This window comes from Melanostigma gelatinosum (assembly GCF_949748355.1).
Source record: "Melanostigma gelatinosum genome assembly, chromosome: 8".
In the NCBI taxonomy this organism is placed as follows: Eukaryota; Metazoa; Chordata; class Actinopteri; order Perciformes; family Zoarcidae; genus Melanostigma; species Melanostigma gelatinosum.
This window is the reverse complement of record NC_136641.1, coordinates 24,493,309-24,508,402: the sequence shown is the minus strand read 5'-3', so window position 1 is coordinate 24,508,402 and position 15,094 is coordinate 24,493,309. Positions and strand designations below refer to the sequence as shown.

The following is a 15,094-nucleotide window of genomic DNA, read 5'->3' as shown; positions in this document are numbered from 1 at the left end:
TCATGATTCCTATAAAGAGACATCACGGTTGAGTTTAACAAATGTATTGTTTTTGCCACGTTGAGCACCACAAGAGGAGTGCCTTCTAGTTTCATCATATTAGAGCGAAGGCAGACATCTCTACGGCTGATCCCCAAAACCAGGCGACTGATAAAACAATGTTGAAAAATAGAGCAGGTACGAGAACAAATTATGTGACTGATGTTTGGGGTGAACAGTTCCCTTTTGAGTAAAAAGGAAGTGTTGGGCAAAAGAGGCCTGCGGTCAGGATGCAATGACTATTTACTCGCATCCTCTTCTGTTTTTTTTTTTACCCAAAATGATGAAACCCCACCTCGTGAAATGTTGAACAAAGACCTGTGTGCTCATGTATGCAAAAAGAGGACATCAGGCAAACCTAATACAGAGCAGTTTATTTGTGACCGGTTGATTCAAATAGGTTTTCCTGACTTGTTCCTCTGTGCACATTGTGTGGAGCAAAGGCATTATTTTAACATATACTCACTCTGTCGTTCACACTCTACTTACTGTTTAATCTCACTATTACAGAGACGAAGGAAATACATACTGCAATTCTAGCTGTGCATCACATCAGTGACATGTTCTGGTCGATGTGAGGCAGCAGAATAACCGAGCCTCTGAATGCAGGAAAGCAAAGTCCTGCTTGTTCCCACAACGGCCTTCAATCTCCAAACTGTGCAGTTGATGGCGGGTTGCTCTTATCCTCATGTCATTATTACAAAAAAAACCCCACAATACATAAAATTCCTGTTTTCTGTTTTGAACATTAAAAGTTTTCAGCGAATAGATATTTACGTGTTATTCCTACTGGGTATATCAAGCCTGTGGTTTCGTAATCTATTGTACAATTTGGAGCATCATGCATTTAACCCTAACCCTTAATAGGCTAACATCTACACTTTTAGTACCTGCATGGCGATAGGGCAGCAGCCTAGAGATCTCAGACTTGGTGTGTAGGTGCTCCGATGTGCGTTCACCACATAAGTGGCTGTATTTCCTCACTGTAGCTATAAGATCAGCATGCCGGTGTTTGTTCTATATCTACAACATGTGTCAGTAACCATGAAGGATGCTGTAACAGTCGAAAGACCCCTGTGACAATTGTTCATACTGCCATCTTTTCTGCAAAAAGAAAAAAAAGCTGATTAATTACATAAGTGTTTAAAAAAATAAAGCTCGAAAAAAATTGACATTTGACAGCCCAAAGAGGCAATACTGTTCACAGTATTTGAAGCAAGGCACGGCCCCAGTGAGTCCACCTCTCATCAGCCTCCCTCACAAGCCCTGCTCCAGGCCCAGAGCTGACCCCAGCATCGCCCTGACCTTGCAGAGCCCCAGAGAAGCGCGTAGACTCAGCCAGGAGCAAGGGTGCGATGTGTGGACAACGGCCCAGTAGTGCAGCATCTCCCTGGGTGGGACGTGGTGGACGGACACCATGGCCTGATAGCAGCAGCGCCCGTATGGCACACCTGGGCCGCCAGAGAAGAGCGGGCAGTGCGAGGGCAGCACTCCGGCCGTCCGGGCACACAAGCCAACAAACACGTCCTCGGGGGGCAGAGGTGTGGATAAAGGTGACGCAGAGGCTGCCAGGGAGATCTTGAGCAGTGCGGAGCGGGACAGGACATAGGCTGTGCCGCTGCAGTAGTCTGGGAAGACGGAAGGAGGGTAGGCCCCTGAAGGGAGGTAGTGCTTGCCCTCCGGGTCACGTTCCGGGGCCACATGGAGGTGCACCCTGCCGAGGTACAGGTCGCCCTGCTCGTAGGGGTTTCGGCTCTTGTTCAGGAAGTGCAGGAGGGCGCTGGGGTTGAACAGGACGTCGTCGTCCACCTTGGCCATGAAGTGAGCCTGAGGGCAGAACCGGCGGGACCAGCCCAGCATGGACAGGGTCTTCAGGGTGAGGTTGGAGTAGGTGTCCAGAAAACGGCCCTGGATCAGATCTCCTCGCTCTCTGGCCTCCTCTATCATCAGCTTGGCCAGCCCAGGGTCAGACGCCACGCCCACCACGAAGAGGGTCATGACCCGCAGGCCCCTCACCTCCACCTCCCCCCCCCAGGTGTCCCTGATGGCCTGGCGCGCCCTCTGGTTGGCAGGCGCAGAGGTAACCATGGTGATGAGGTAAGGCTTGGCACGCTGGCACACAAGCGGGCTGGGCATGAGCAGGAACTCCTCGGGTCGGGTGGGTGGGACGCTCTGCGGGGGGATGATGCCCGCGTGCGGCTCCACCGCAGTGTTCATACCGATGGAGGTGGCCCAGGACTCGATGAAGTCCACGAAGAGCAGAGCCAACAGGGCCGCGCTCGCCACCGCCGCGCACAGATAAGGCAGAACACCGAGCCTGCTCCCTCGCTTCCCAAACCGGGGCTTACATGCCCGTAGTGCCCGTCCGACCATGACCTACCTCCAGTACCGCTGCGCAGCTCCGAAGACCGCCGCAGCTGCTACTGTCGGCTACAACTCGCCCTTGTCTCACCGGTCCTCCTAAATGTCTCCACGGTTAAAATCCGTGCGCCATCATTATACGCGTCTTCTGCTCTTGATCTCCTTTAACGCTGCTTGCTCAGACCTGCAGGTAACGCGCAGCAGCTGGAGCTGGAGCAGAGCTGCCAGCCTCGGGTGATGCAGTGAAAGGAGCTGGTCCGGTTTTCACAAAAGCGGGACATGCAGCTGCGCAAATGAAACAGTCGATTCGGCAGCAGCCCCGGGGCTACATCTGCCCTGCTTCTTTACAATGTAATGTTGGAGATGTACTTAGAGGTCGATTGCGTCAGAAAAAAAAAAATGTGACAAACGATCGGAAATATAGATTCTGAGCATGTAAACCGCGTTCTGACGCTCTCTGATCAGCGGGTTTCCTGTCATCAAGCTGAGGATCACAGCTCACAACAGGCAAATTATCCCCATGTCGACCAGGACATCCAAAGCACCATTGTCTTTCCTTATGGACTATGTTGACCATTCCAGAGGGCCTTTATGTTGGCATGCCCCGCATTTACTAATATGTAGATATATTTCACTGTTTGGCTGTATTAAATATTAAAACAAATCCGACTCTAATCTAGTGAGCCTATTTGGACTGCGGAGATAAAAGTAATTTGTTGATGTGAAACCTTATTATACCTTATGATTATACTCTCGCTAAAGATCAGATTCTGATTATAGAGCTGCAATATGGGCAAATAATGGCGATGCATCTATTCCACACAGAGATCCAGATGATCGATGAACTGTAGCCAATAATGCAATCACTTTACAAACCTTAAATCAAGTGAGGGGAAACAAGACCAACCCAAATGTTTTATTTTTATTTTAGTAGGTGTTGGGATTATTGTTCATCACGGTCATTCTCCTGCACAGCCAGTAATATCGCACCTGGTGCTGCAGGGCGACATCTAGTGGTCATTCAGAGGTACTTCATTTTTTTGCTGAGGTTGGACCATAAAGTCCTAATATTTCCATAAAATATTAGAGATGTTTATGTAAATGCAGGCACATAGGAAGTGATTCTCTACTGCAGAGATCTAACTCAATGCACCACTGGAAAGAAACGTAGACAAGTGAAGAATCTGTTTATTGAATATGTTATTTAGATGTTGATCAGTGTTGTTAACACAACCACGTTATCCCAATTTGTTTAAATACAAAAGATCTAGAGGCAAATAGGTACGCTGTTTTTCCACATGTGAATAAAGTTGGGGACTTCAGACAGTAAATTTAGGGCGAAGATACTCTGCTTTGTGCAATGATTTGTGTCTGATGTGTTTTTCCACACACAAAAAAACTACGTCTACTCCTTTAACGTCATCAAATAAAACACAATTAACACACTGATTTTTGGAACCAGATTGTATTTGTGTTTTCTTAACATTTAAATGCATGAATACAAGTTATAGTGTGCCTTCTTTTTCCTACTGGTACAAACATATTGTTTATTATATATATATACGCTGAGACTTATAGATCCGTCTCTTGGAAAACTGCATGGCACAACCATGACAGAGAAATGTTGTATGTATATATGTGCATGTTGTAGCATAACTGGGCAAATGTCTTGTAAATGAATTGTAAATTGTCTTAAATTAGGGCGCGTATGAATAAAGGTGAGGGTCTGTGCTTTTATTGTACTGTAAATTGCTTGGATTGAATCACTGTGATTACAAACCTGTAGCAAACATCTGGTAATAATGGAACTTGACATCATTTTTTGAATCTTTGTAGTAGAAATACACAGTATATAATATGTGTACAGAAAAAGTCTAAATAACCTAAAAAAGTGAAACTTGAAGACATGACAACATAATCAACTATTTAAATTGCATTTGGTCTTAACTGCCAATTCAAATCCTGATAAAATTAAACAAAAATAGACTTCTAAATGAGTCCAATGTGAATAAAAAGGTATATTTTATACATCTTTCGAGAAACATCTTATCAGGATGAATGTGTCTGTTTGTATTTCATTGAATAGAGCTGATCATAAATACACGTCTTTAAGTATGCTATGCTTTTAATTTTATGTTAATTTCATAAACTGAGTCCAGACAGTCAGACACGATGACGTCAGTCCAGTCTGGCTCGCGCCAAGGGCGGGTGAGGGGATTGTTGGAGGCGCGCGGGGATGCGAGAGAGAGGAAGGAGAAAAAAAGAAAAGAAAACGCAACCATCATCAACGCGCTGGCGGTGCGGGGGTCACGAACTATGACCTTTAACAGAAGAAAACCAAAACAAATATTTTATAATATTTATAAATCTGTGTCCGCAGTGTCCCGGAGGTAAGTCTCAGTCCACGGATTGAAAACCGTAGAAAGCTCTCTTGAGATACCGGATGATAAAAGATCGAAGCTAATTCTTCCTACTAGCTTGTTAGCTTGTTAGCTAGCCGATGCGGAGCTCTCTTCCTGCCTGACTCCGGCAGCTCGGGATCTGGGCAAGGACCGTGAACAACTAACGCTGATGTTCCTTAACAGACTGTTACTAATGATGAGTTTGTGACACTACTGTCGACTTGAGAGAGACGTGTGCAGTCGGCTCGTGCTGCAGTCGTTGTCGTGCTGTAGCCGTTGATTGCAGTATGCTTGTGTTAAAGTAGCTAGTTAGCTTAAACGGCTAGCTAACGCAGGAAAGCTACAGATGAACTCGAGCCTTTTACCTTTGCCTTCTCGGGGACTTAATACGTGTGTTGAAATCACGATTACTTTATTCAACAAAGCTGCATTTGTTTTCACATTTACCACCAGGATGTCAACAGTCGTCTTGGCTCTGCCACCTGGAAAAAGAAAATTGCTCTCCCGATATATTTATCATAAGATTAGTCTCTCCAGTGTTATTATTGGCTGTCAGCCAGATTGTCCATTTTGTTCGGTGTTGTGACGCGTTGGTGGAGGGAGGAGTTGATGGGCTCCGCCCCTTTGGTCTGAGCATATGGAGCTGCTGCAGGCACATCAATCAGTTTAGAAAGAAAGAAACATGCCTTTATTATCACTCACTTATGCTGTCAAAATGTGTTCCTTTAATTATAATTACAAACCAACAAAGACAGAGCCTATCTGTGCTCGGAGGTAATTGATGAGTAGGAGTATATGCTGTCACTGAATCCTGCCCAAATGCATTGCAGTCATTTACAGTTTTATAGGTTTTGAAGCATAAATAGACAGTATGGGATATGTCCATGGCCCACATTTAATTAGTATCAATCTGTGCATCATGCTTCACATATCATACATCACAATGTTTCTGCACTGTGATCACAACATGTGTTGACTTCGCTTGAAACATGATTTGTGGTGCTTTTCACGTAATTATTTTTGCTTCATTCGCTGTGTGTGAATATGCAGAGGTGCCAAAGTTTTGACTCTATAAATGGTAGAAAAAAAGGGACGCACCAGGTTTGTTACCTAAAAATGGAAGCAAAGACAGCCGTGATGTTAGGATGTTCATGTAAAATGTGGTACATCTCAGTTGTCCGCTTTGTTACAGTGTCTTGGACAACGTGAGGGTCCATCAGACTGTGGTGTGATCTGGTTATCAACGCTCTCTCAAATCTCAGGTCTGGTTCAGATTTAAGAGGTCATAGACTCAGGTGACATCCCTGCAGTCACGTGGAGGCTGGATTTATCAGATAAAATATTGACCTACAGTAGGTTAGATGTGGGAGAAAAAATATGAAGGCAATGACACAATATAGATATTTGTTTAATTTATTTTTCTGTTTTATTGATCACAATTAAATGATGGTGTGTGCAAACGTATGATTTGATGTTCTATATTGTTTTAATTTAGCGGTCTTGAGTGATGTTTTTAACAGTGTGTCAAAGCAATGGAGAAAAACTGTAATCCCAACAACAAATGTCTGCTACAGCACATAAATTCACATCAATCAGACAGAACGTCCCGTCTGAAAATCATCGAGAAGATTCATCACATACAAAACTTTGTATTTCAATCAACATAATCATGCGTCCCTATTTCTAAAGCCTTCGTAGCGTCGGCCATGCTCCTCTGTGACAGTTTGCACCTTTTGTGGTTGATTATCTGTGGCATCTTTCCAAACAGACCTCACTAATGACCTTACATCATCATGACGACCAACCTCAATCTGCTCTCTCAGCAGAAAGTGGATTCTGATCACGAGGCCGAGGTGAGCGGTACAGAGGACAACGTTCACGACATATGTCTGAGTTGTCCCATGTAACCCACATGAAGTGTACAATACTGGGTTGCTTGTCCGTGGATAGAGACAAACCTTCTGTGGACAAGTTCTCCAGACAGTTAGACAAATGTTTATGCCTTACACAAGCTCAAGTAAAATACATGTGCGTCGCAGACTTATTAATCATAAGTTGTACGTGTTTAAGCTCGTTAAAATATGTTTCAAACTGTCTGTGTCGTCCTCTCCTTCAGACTCCATGATGAGCGAGTCTCCACAGCGCTTTCAGGTCGTCTCCACTGAGCCTGCCGCAACACCTCAGCGAATACAGGTAGCCACTCCAGAGAACGTGACACTGACGGGCAAGTTGATGTTACGACACGTGACGTATCTCTCCCACCTTCAATGTCACCCTCTTCTCTTTTTTACTTTGACCCCCATGTCGGTGGCTGTTGATTTCCACCTCTCCCTCTCTCTTTCCGTCTCCATCAACCCTCAGATTGTAACTGACCAGCAGACAGGTCAGAAGATCCAGATAGTGACGGCGATGAAGCCGTCCAGCGCCCCCAAGCAGCAGTTCATTCTGACTACGGCCTCACCGGACAGCCACAACACCAAGCAGCTCATCTTCACTGCTGCAGACAGCCTGATGCCAGGAAGGATACAGGTACAGAGGCCCCATAACATCACCCCCTGGTTCATACCCAGGACACTATTGGCAATATCGTGGTCTTGATATTTGTGTTTGACTTTTTGCTTCTCAGATCGTCACAGATCCAGTGTCAATGGAACGGTTGTTGGGGCAGTCGGGGGACCTGAGCCGACCGCAGCCGGTGGAGTACTGCCTGGTGTGTGGGGACAAGGCCTCAGGTACCACAGCTTACAGTTGCATCGCCTGTTGATGTGAGGATCTGGGTGTTTCATTTTTGGCTCATGTATCTGGATGTGTTTTGTTTCACCCACACGCACACAGTGACTCACACCGTCTTGACTAGTTTTTCTCTGTGTGTTCAGGGCGTCACTACGGAGCGGTGAGCTGCGAGGGATGTAAAGGCTTCTTCAAGCGGAGCGTGAGGAAGCATCTGACGTACAGCTGCCGCAGTAAACAGGACTGCGTGATCAACAAACACCACCGCAACCGCTGCCAGTTCTGTCGGTTGAAGAAATGCCTTAACATGGGGATGAAGACTGACTGTGAGTTTGAGTCCAAATCCAGAAAGAAAACAGGTATTTTTAAGTTATCTGCAGGTTTTGAAAAGTAAAGAAACATTCAGTTCCCCTCCAAAAAAACAACCTTAAAAGGTAGTCGATTATTTTTCATTGACAATGTGCACTGGGGTTGTTTTTCTCGCCTGCCACAGACGGTATCAGTCGTCGTAACGGTTTCTCTTTGTTTCTTCTCAGCTGTCCAGAGTGAGAGAAAGCCCGTCGATGTAGTGCCCAGAGAGAGGCACGCCAACTGTGCTGCCTCCACCCAAAAGATCTACATTCGCAAGGACCTGAACAGTCCGCTCATCGCAACGCCAACTTTTATCTCCGACACAGAGACAGACGGGTCCAGGTCAGTGGGACTCAGACCTGCAGACGAACCTCAGGCTCTGTTGTTTTGTCTCGCAGCTGATGTTGTTGTTGTGTGAACTGGTTTTTGATGATGCTCTGTGTCTGGTGTGCAGGTCCAGTCTGCTGGACCAGGGCATGCTGGTTAATATCCAGCAGCCAGTCATCCAGAGTGATGGAACTCTGCTGCTGGCCACTGACTCAAAGGTACAGCTGTTACTGCAGCTACAGTAAACATAACATCTGCCGGTGTGTTCTGCTGCTGTTCTCAGAGGGGCTTGTTGCGTTGTGAGGCTGTTTTATTTGGTGCTTCATAGTTTTATGGGGTCAACAAAATAAAAGGGTTTTAGCTTAAAAATCTGTAAACCTGTAAAACTGTGTATTAACTCACAGTACACATTTTAATCTCTTTCTGCCAGAACATGAAACTTTTATGTTTACACTCTATGTCAGCGCGGAGCCTCTAGAGAAAGGCAGCATTGCTTGCAAATCTACTATGAACAGAACGTATGAAGAGAGGAGCTGCAGATGGCTGGAAGATGTCTGCTCCACAGTGAAGCTCAGGTTTATATCACAGCAGTCCCGAGTCAACACGACAGATTAACATGTAAAACTCCAATGACAATAGAATAAGCTCCCTAAAGTTGATAATGGATCTTTAGACAGCATCCATGAGGGAATCAGGACGGTGGAACTGCTCAAACTGCAACACAGACGACAGATTCCAGCCTAAAATCTGGCTTAATCTGTACAGTGTTTGCACTTTTAATACGTTTTAAGAAGTATCTATTCATCCCATGTGGTTGCAGGCAACACATTGTTATGATTTGCTCCGGTGTAGGATCACCTATTTTGTGTCTGTGGTGTTTGCCGGTTCAGCTGACGTATTTGATGTCTTTGATTGTCTTCAGATGGACCCTGGCCAGGGGGACTTGGGGACACTTGCCAATGTGGTGACATCACTGGCCAACCTGAGCGACTCACTGAGAGAGAATCTAAACAACGGTGATACCTCAGACAGCCAGCATGCGGAGCAGTCCGCCAGCGAGATTACACGGTCAGTGAGCGGTGCACAACGAGGAGGGGAGGTCGTTGTGTGAAATATCTTCAACCCTCAATGTCGCACTTGGCACCTTGTGTCAAGCTAGGGGCCTCTTTAGGAGCAGATTATTTAAAATTGAGCATGTTTGTCTCTACAGAGGCATAACAACATTGTTTAAGACACATTTGTATTTATGTTGCAGAGTTTTCTGTCAAAGCAGGTAATTTAAAGGTGTGTGTGTGTGTGTCACACAGTGCCTTTGACACCCTGGCCAAAGTCTTCAACCCCCCTGACGTAGGTGTCGGACAGAGTCTGGCCGATAAGCCGCAGTGTGTCAGTGGAACAACCATCCAGCTGATTGGTCGAGACCAGGAGACGCCCATCATTGAGGTGGAAGGACCGCTGCTCACAGACAGCCATGTCGGCTTCAAGGTGGGTGGAGTCAACTCATACGACTGTTGTTAAATAACACACATACACACGCACACACACACTTGATATTTATTATTAATGAGTTGACTGAGTTGTCCACAAGAGAGGTAAAGGGCTTAGCTTGCACAGCAGCTGGGTTCTCACGACATCACAAGATCACATTAAATTCCACGCGAAATTCCAAGTGAGCGGACCAATCAGCATCCTGTGACTATCAAAACAACAATGGCGGCTCCCAAAGAGGTTAGCGTAGATGCTGCGATAGCATCAATAATATCTGAACTGGAGAATATTTCTTGATATAAAGAAGAGCAAAGAACGACACTAAAAGCTTCTCGATGGAAAATAGGCTTCAGCTCTCCTCCCGACTTGCATCATTTTCTCTCATATGTCCTCTTTGGTCTTTTCCTCTTCGTCCAGCTGACCATGCCCAGCCCCATGCCCGAGTATCTGAACGTACACTACATCTGTGAGTCAGCATCCAGACTTCTCTTCCTCTCCATGCACTGGGCGAGGTCCATCCCTGCCTTCTCAGCTCTTGGGTAAGAATGCGTTGGACACAGGGAGACGTAACGCCGCTGTCTGTCTATACGTGCTCACAATGTTCTATTTTTTTCCCGCCTCTGTCGCTCTCAGTCAGGAGGCAAACACCAGCTTGGTGCGAGCCTGCTGGAATGAGCTGTTCACTCTGGGTCTCGCCCAGTGCGCTCACGAGATGAACCTGTCGACCATCCTCGCTGCCATCATCAACCACCTCCAGAGCAGCATCCAGGACGGTATGGACCTCAGACCTCGCCTTCATTTCTCAGTAGGACACACACACATTGGAAACGGGAGTAAAGAAATGTGATTTTTTTAATTATTTTTTTTTGCTGTGGCAGTGTCTTAAACTTGCATTCTCTATATTGGCCAGCAGGGGGCGACTCCTGATATGAGAAAGTTACTCTACATCTCTCTTGATTTATTCCCTCAGTAAACATTGTAAACATGAGTTTATGGTCTCAATCTCTAGTTTCAAGTCTTCTTCAATACAGCATGATGTTCCTTTAATTATGGTCCATTTAGAGTCAAACAGACCATAAAGCAGAGTACGCTTCAGGGCGGGCTTACTGTGATTGACAGGTGTCCCAGAGGCGTATACGACATCTCTACGTCACTCCTCCGTTTTCCAAATATCGTAACTTCCGTTCACTGGTTGTAAAAAGCCAAGATGGCGACGGCCAAAATGTCGAAACTTGAGGCTTCAAAACGTCAGACCACAAACCAATAGGTGACGTCACGATGACTGCGTCCACTTCTTACATACAGTCTGTGGTCTAATGGGATCAAATGATGAAGTTATGACATACTGCAACTTTGAGGAGACATACAACCTCGAGGCGGTGATTCTAGTTTGTTGAAGAGACTTTCCTGGTTAGATAGAGCTTTGAGTAAATTATGAATCTTAGTACCTCAAACATTTTCTTCTCTCTCAGACAAGCTTTCGGGGGAGAGGGTGAAGCAGGTGATGGAGCACATTTGGAAGTTCCAGGAGTTCTGTAACAGCATGACGAGGTTGGAGACTGACAGCTACGAATATGCCTACCTGAAAGCAATAGTGTTGTTCAGCCCGGGTGAGTTAATAATACACACACGCTTTTCATTGGTCAAATAAAAAGAATTGAATGAAGTGTGTGTGTGTGTGTGTGTGTGTGTGTGTGTGTGTGTGTGTGTGTGTGTGTGTGTGTGTGTGTGTGTGTGTGTGTGTGTGTGTGTGTGTGTGTGTGTGTGTGTGTGTGTGTGTGTGTGTGTGTGTTTGACAGATCATCCCGGTGTGGACAGCAGCGGGCAGATTGAGAAGTTCCAGGAGAAAGCCTTGATGGAGCTGCAGGACTACGTGCAGAAAACGTACCCAGACGACACCTACAGGTACACACACCTCCAGTCCAACCAGTCAGCTCAACCCCCACCGCACTGATGGTAGTTAAAGAGCTTTCACCTTATATGTAGTTTCATCTTCACGATAATAAAGATTATTAGATATTATGAGTCTGTAAAAATGTATCCACATATTTGTTTAAATTGGTGTGAGGACCAATAAACTACCCGGTACTGAATACTAGCTGTACTTTATTACTGTGCTCGTCCATAAGATGACATGTTTAACTTTTGTAGCAGTAGTTTCAAGACAAAGTGAAGTGCTGAACATCTGCGGGTGTGTTTGCATTATTCTTCTGATCCATTTCATTTCTAAGCACGTCAGAAGGGATGATATCGACATCAGTTCAGGTCTTCATCTTTAAGAACAGATTCTAATTCATTTATATTTAAATATTACTAAATGTTTCTAGAGCAACAACAGTAATGTTTAGGATTTTACTCGGTTCTTTTTCATGATTTAACACATATGTATCATTTTAAAAACAGGAGAACAATTTATTTTTAATGTAGATATTAACTAAATATTTTGTCTAGAACAGCATTGACAAAGTCATTAATATCTCACTGGAAACAAATCTCAAGAAGGAAACATAAACAACAATCCTGAGTGAAGTTTGTAAAGAAAGAAAAAACACAGACATCACTCAGTGTCAGTCATTCCTCCTGTCCTTCTAGTCCTCTGTCCTCTTGTCCTCCGTCCTCCTGTCCTTCTAGTCCTCTGTCCTCCGCCCTCTTGTCCTCCTGTCCCCTGTCCCACTAGCTAGATCACTGAATATGTAAAACGATCTCTAGAAGAGAGTGAGAATCCTGCGCTTACAAGAAAACCTTATTTTGATAAGACGAGACATCAGTCTGTCTTTGCCTGACTGTGCTCGTGTCTCCAGGTTGACCCGTATCCTGACTCGTCTCCCGGCCCTGCGCCTCATGAACTCGGGCATCACAGAGGAGCTCTTCTTCACCGGCCTGATAGGTAACGTCTCTATTGACAGCATCATTCCTTATATCCTCAAGATGGAGACGGCTGAGTACAACAACCAGGACTGTGACCCTGCAGAATGACCCCCCCCCCCCCTCCTCACCCCAGGGTTCACTTCAGGTACTCTTCTTCTTCGTCTTGGAGTTCACCGTTGAACACCGGTCTGAAACCCTGCAGTGGCCCCTTGTTCTTTTTAAACGATGCACAGTGCAAAGCCCTTCAGGACTCCTTGGTAGATTAAGATAATCCAGGATGCCGGTTGGAATGTGTTCTGCAGCGGACGCAGTGTGGTGCTCTTGAACTTGTGGCTCTGAACTCAGTCGCTCTGAGCTGAACGGAGAAGGAATCCTCTGCAGCTGTGCTCGTCTCCTTTAATGTCTTTAATGGCACTTCGGGCTGATCAGCCTTTCACATGGTTGTAGCCTTCCCACGTGCTCATGTTGATCACATACCGGTACATAGTTTAGCTTCAGCTTGCAGATACCCGATGAGCCGTATCAACAAGTTCAAACAGAAATCTAACACGTGGAAGTGAAAGTTCACCTTTTTAAAGTCTCAACATTAGAGTACTTACTTTTCAAGTGTACTTTAAATCTGTAAATTATTAGTTTGTTTGTATTTGGTAATATTGGCGCGTAAAATAAAACAGGTATTTTAGTGGCCGTGCTGTTAAAAATTGAGAATTCAGGCTTTTACAAAGTACAGTATGACTGTTCATTCATCTAAACATCGAAATCATTTTCTCTTTTTTTCCAATTCTGAGGCCGACACCACTTCCTCAGAGGCGTTGAGACATTAATGTACATCTCTTGACTTTAAATACGTTTAAATAATAGTTGGAATGAGAACTCCAATCAGGTACAAACACAATCTCAAACCTCAATGAATTGATCCGGAATCTGCTCTCATGGCATTTATCGACCACGCAGTGCATTACGACACGACCAACATCCCATTTCATCCAGTTTCACGTCAGCCGCATGATGACATCTCGGAGATTTAAACTTTGGGAGTGTTTCCATGTTTAGGTACATTTATTCCTTGACATTATCACGGATATGTTGCTAATATAACCGGTGCAATCTCCTCATCACTTTCCCCTTTACGACAATCAGTTATGTGTTTTCTTCTGTCCCGCCAGTTTCAATCTGCATTTTCTATACGTGTATTTATCGATGGCATTTATTTATTTTAAAGGAACTAGATTATCTTAAAGATTTTGGTTCATAAATGTTGCGTATGTGTAGCCACGCTACTGTTTTTGTACTTTGTGTTTGCATTTGTACTCCGCTAACTGCACATCAATCAGCTTCTGTTCCGCTGTGTTCATGCTGACTAAGACTTTGTGTTTTGTATGTTTTCTAAAATGTTTGATTTGTTGTGAACAAATTTGCTCGTTGCATACTCTGTGTACTTAAAGTACTTTTGGGCAGGTTTCCCCGATTTTAAAACAAAACAAAGAAGATTTTCCGGGAAGCGTCGATGTCTCGACTCACCCGATAGTTTAATGCTTCAGAATATCCGCAGCATCGTGAATGATAACGGGAATGTAAAGGAGGATTATGTCTCGTGAAATATATATGTCTCTTGTAATATTTGGGGTTTAAAACCCACACAGACTGTTTGTAACGGTGCTGTTGTGAGATGACCTTTGTACATGTAGTTTCATTAAAATGAGTGCATGATGTTTCTAAGCCGGGTTTTATAATCTTGTCGCCGTCTGCCCTAATAAGGAGCATTGTTATCAATTTTATAGTGCATTGCAGTGCATGAAGAATTGCTTAAGTGCATTTTATTAAATGCTGTATGACAAAATGTTAATTTAAATGTTGTGGCTTTAAAATATTAACCATGAGCAGCGAACACATTAGAGGATATTAGATGAGAAAACGTCAGCTCGATGGAGTATCCTATGGTTTCAATTTCATACAATGTAAATGTACTTTGTGTTTTTTTTGCTCATGTACAATGTAATTTCTTCAAACGTTGCGATTGTGAAACAACATCCATGTTTTGCTGAAGTTTGTCACAACCCCACATTTCTACCTCACACCGATGAAGATATAAAACAGATGTAATAACGACGGAGCTCCTGTATCAGCATTCCAGTCTCTGAGGCTGGCTTCTCCGAGGCCGCACGCTATTCAAGAAATAAACAATTAAGTATGAAACATGACACAACTGAGTCTCTTGTTGAATACCTGTATGTTAAAGTGAAACTGAGCTGTGAGATTTGAATCACAATCCTCACTCTTAAATACAGCTTTGGTAACAACATGGACAACATCACACCACAAAGAAATGTAGCTTTTGTAATATGGAAACTAAACTTCTCATTCTCTCGCTGGACTCGCTGACAACATGTACTATACTCTCTGAACTACTCAAAACCTCAACTCATTTCAACCAGTGTAGACTTACTAGCATAAGTCCTAGTAAAATTATAAAAGTGTTGGCATCAAAAGGTACATAAAGTACACAAAGTGAGAGTATTCAGTATGGA

General features: G+C 44.4%; 2 protein-coding genes across 4 annotated transcripts; one reads left to right on the top strand and one right to left on the bottom strand.

The window, feature by feature from the left end:
* Positions 1–429: 429 nt before the first annotated feature.
* b3galt4 (UDP-Gal:betaGlcNAc beta 1,3-galactosyltransferase, polypeptide 4) lies at positions 430–2,654 on the bottom strand. The gene has a single exon (XM_079274038.1). The coding sequence runs from the start codon at positions 2,410–2,412 to the stop codon at positions 1,297–1,299; it is 1,116 nt and encodes a 371-aa protein (XP_079130164.1). The 5' UTR covers positions 2,413–2,654; the 3' UTR covers positions 430–1,296.
* Positions 2,655–4,667: 2,013 nt separating this feature from the next.
* On the top strand, positions 4,668–14,742 carry nr2c2 (nuclear receptor subfamily 2, group C, member 2). 3 transcript variants are annotated; one of them, XM_079274033.1, is made up of 15 exons: positions 4,668–4,790; positions 6,571–6,655; positions 6,919–6,995; positions 7,164–7,331; positions 7,429–7,534; positions 7,679–7,891; positions 8,069–8,225; positions 8,338–8,428; positions 9,133–9,278; positions 9,518–9,695; positions 10,116–10,237; positions 10,332–10,471; positions 11,171–11,308; positions 11,498–11,603; positions 12,500–14,742. In XM_079274033.1, exons 3-15 carry the CDS (start codon positions 6,924–6,926, stop codon positions 12,672–12,674), a joined length of 1,812 nt encoding a protein of 603 aa, XP_079130159.1. In that variant the 5' UTR covers positions 4,668–4,790; positions 6,571–6,655; positions 6,919–6,923; the 3' UTR covers positions 12,675–14,742. The 3 variants fall into 3 exon arrangements, with proteins under 3 accessions (XP_079130159.1, XP_079130160.1, XP_079130158.1); XM_079274034.1 differs by lacking the exon at positions 4,668–4,790 and having other exon boundaries at positions 6,554–6,655; positions 7,679–7,858; XM_079274032.1 differs by lacking the exon at positions 4,668–4,790 and having other exon boundaries at positions 6,554–6,655.
* Positions 14,743–15,094: the final 352 nt, after the last annotated feature.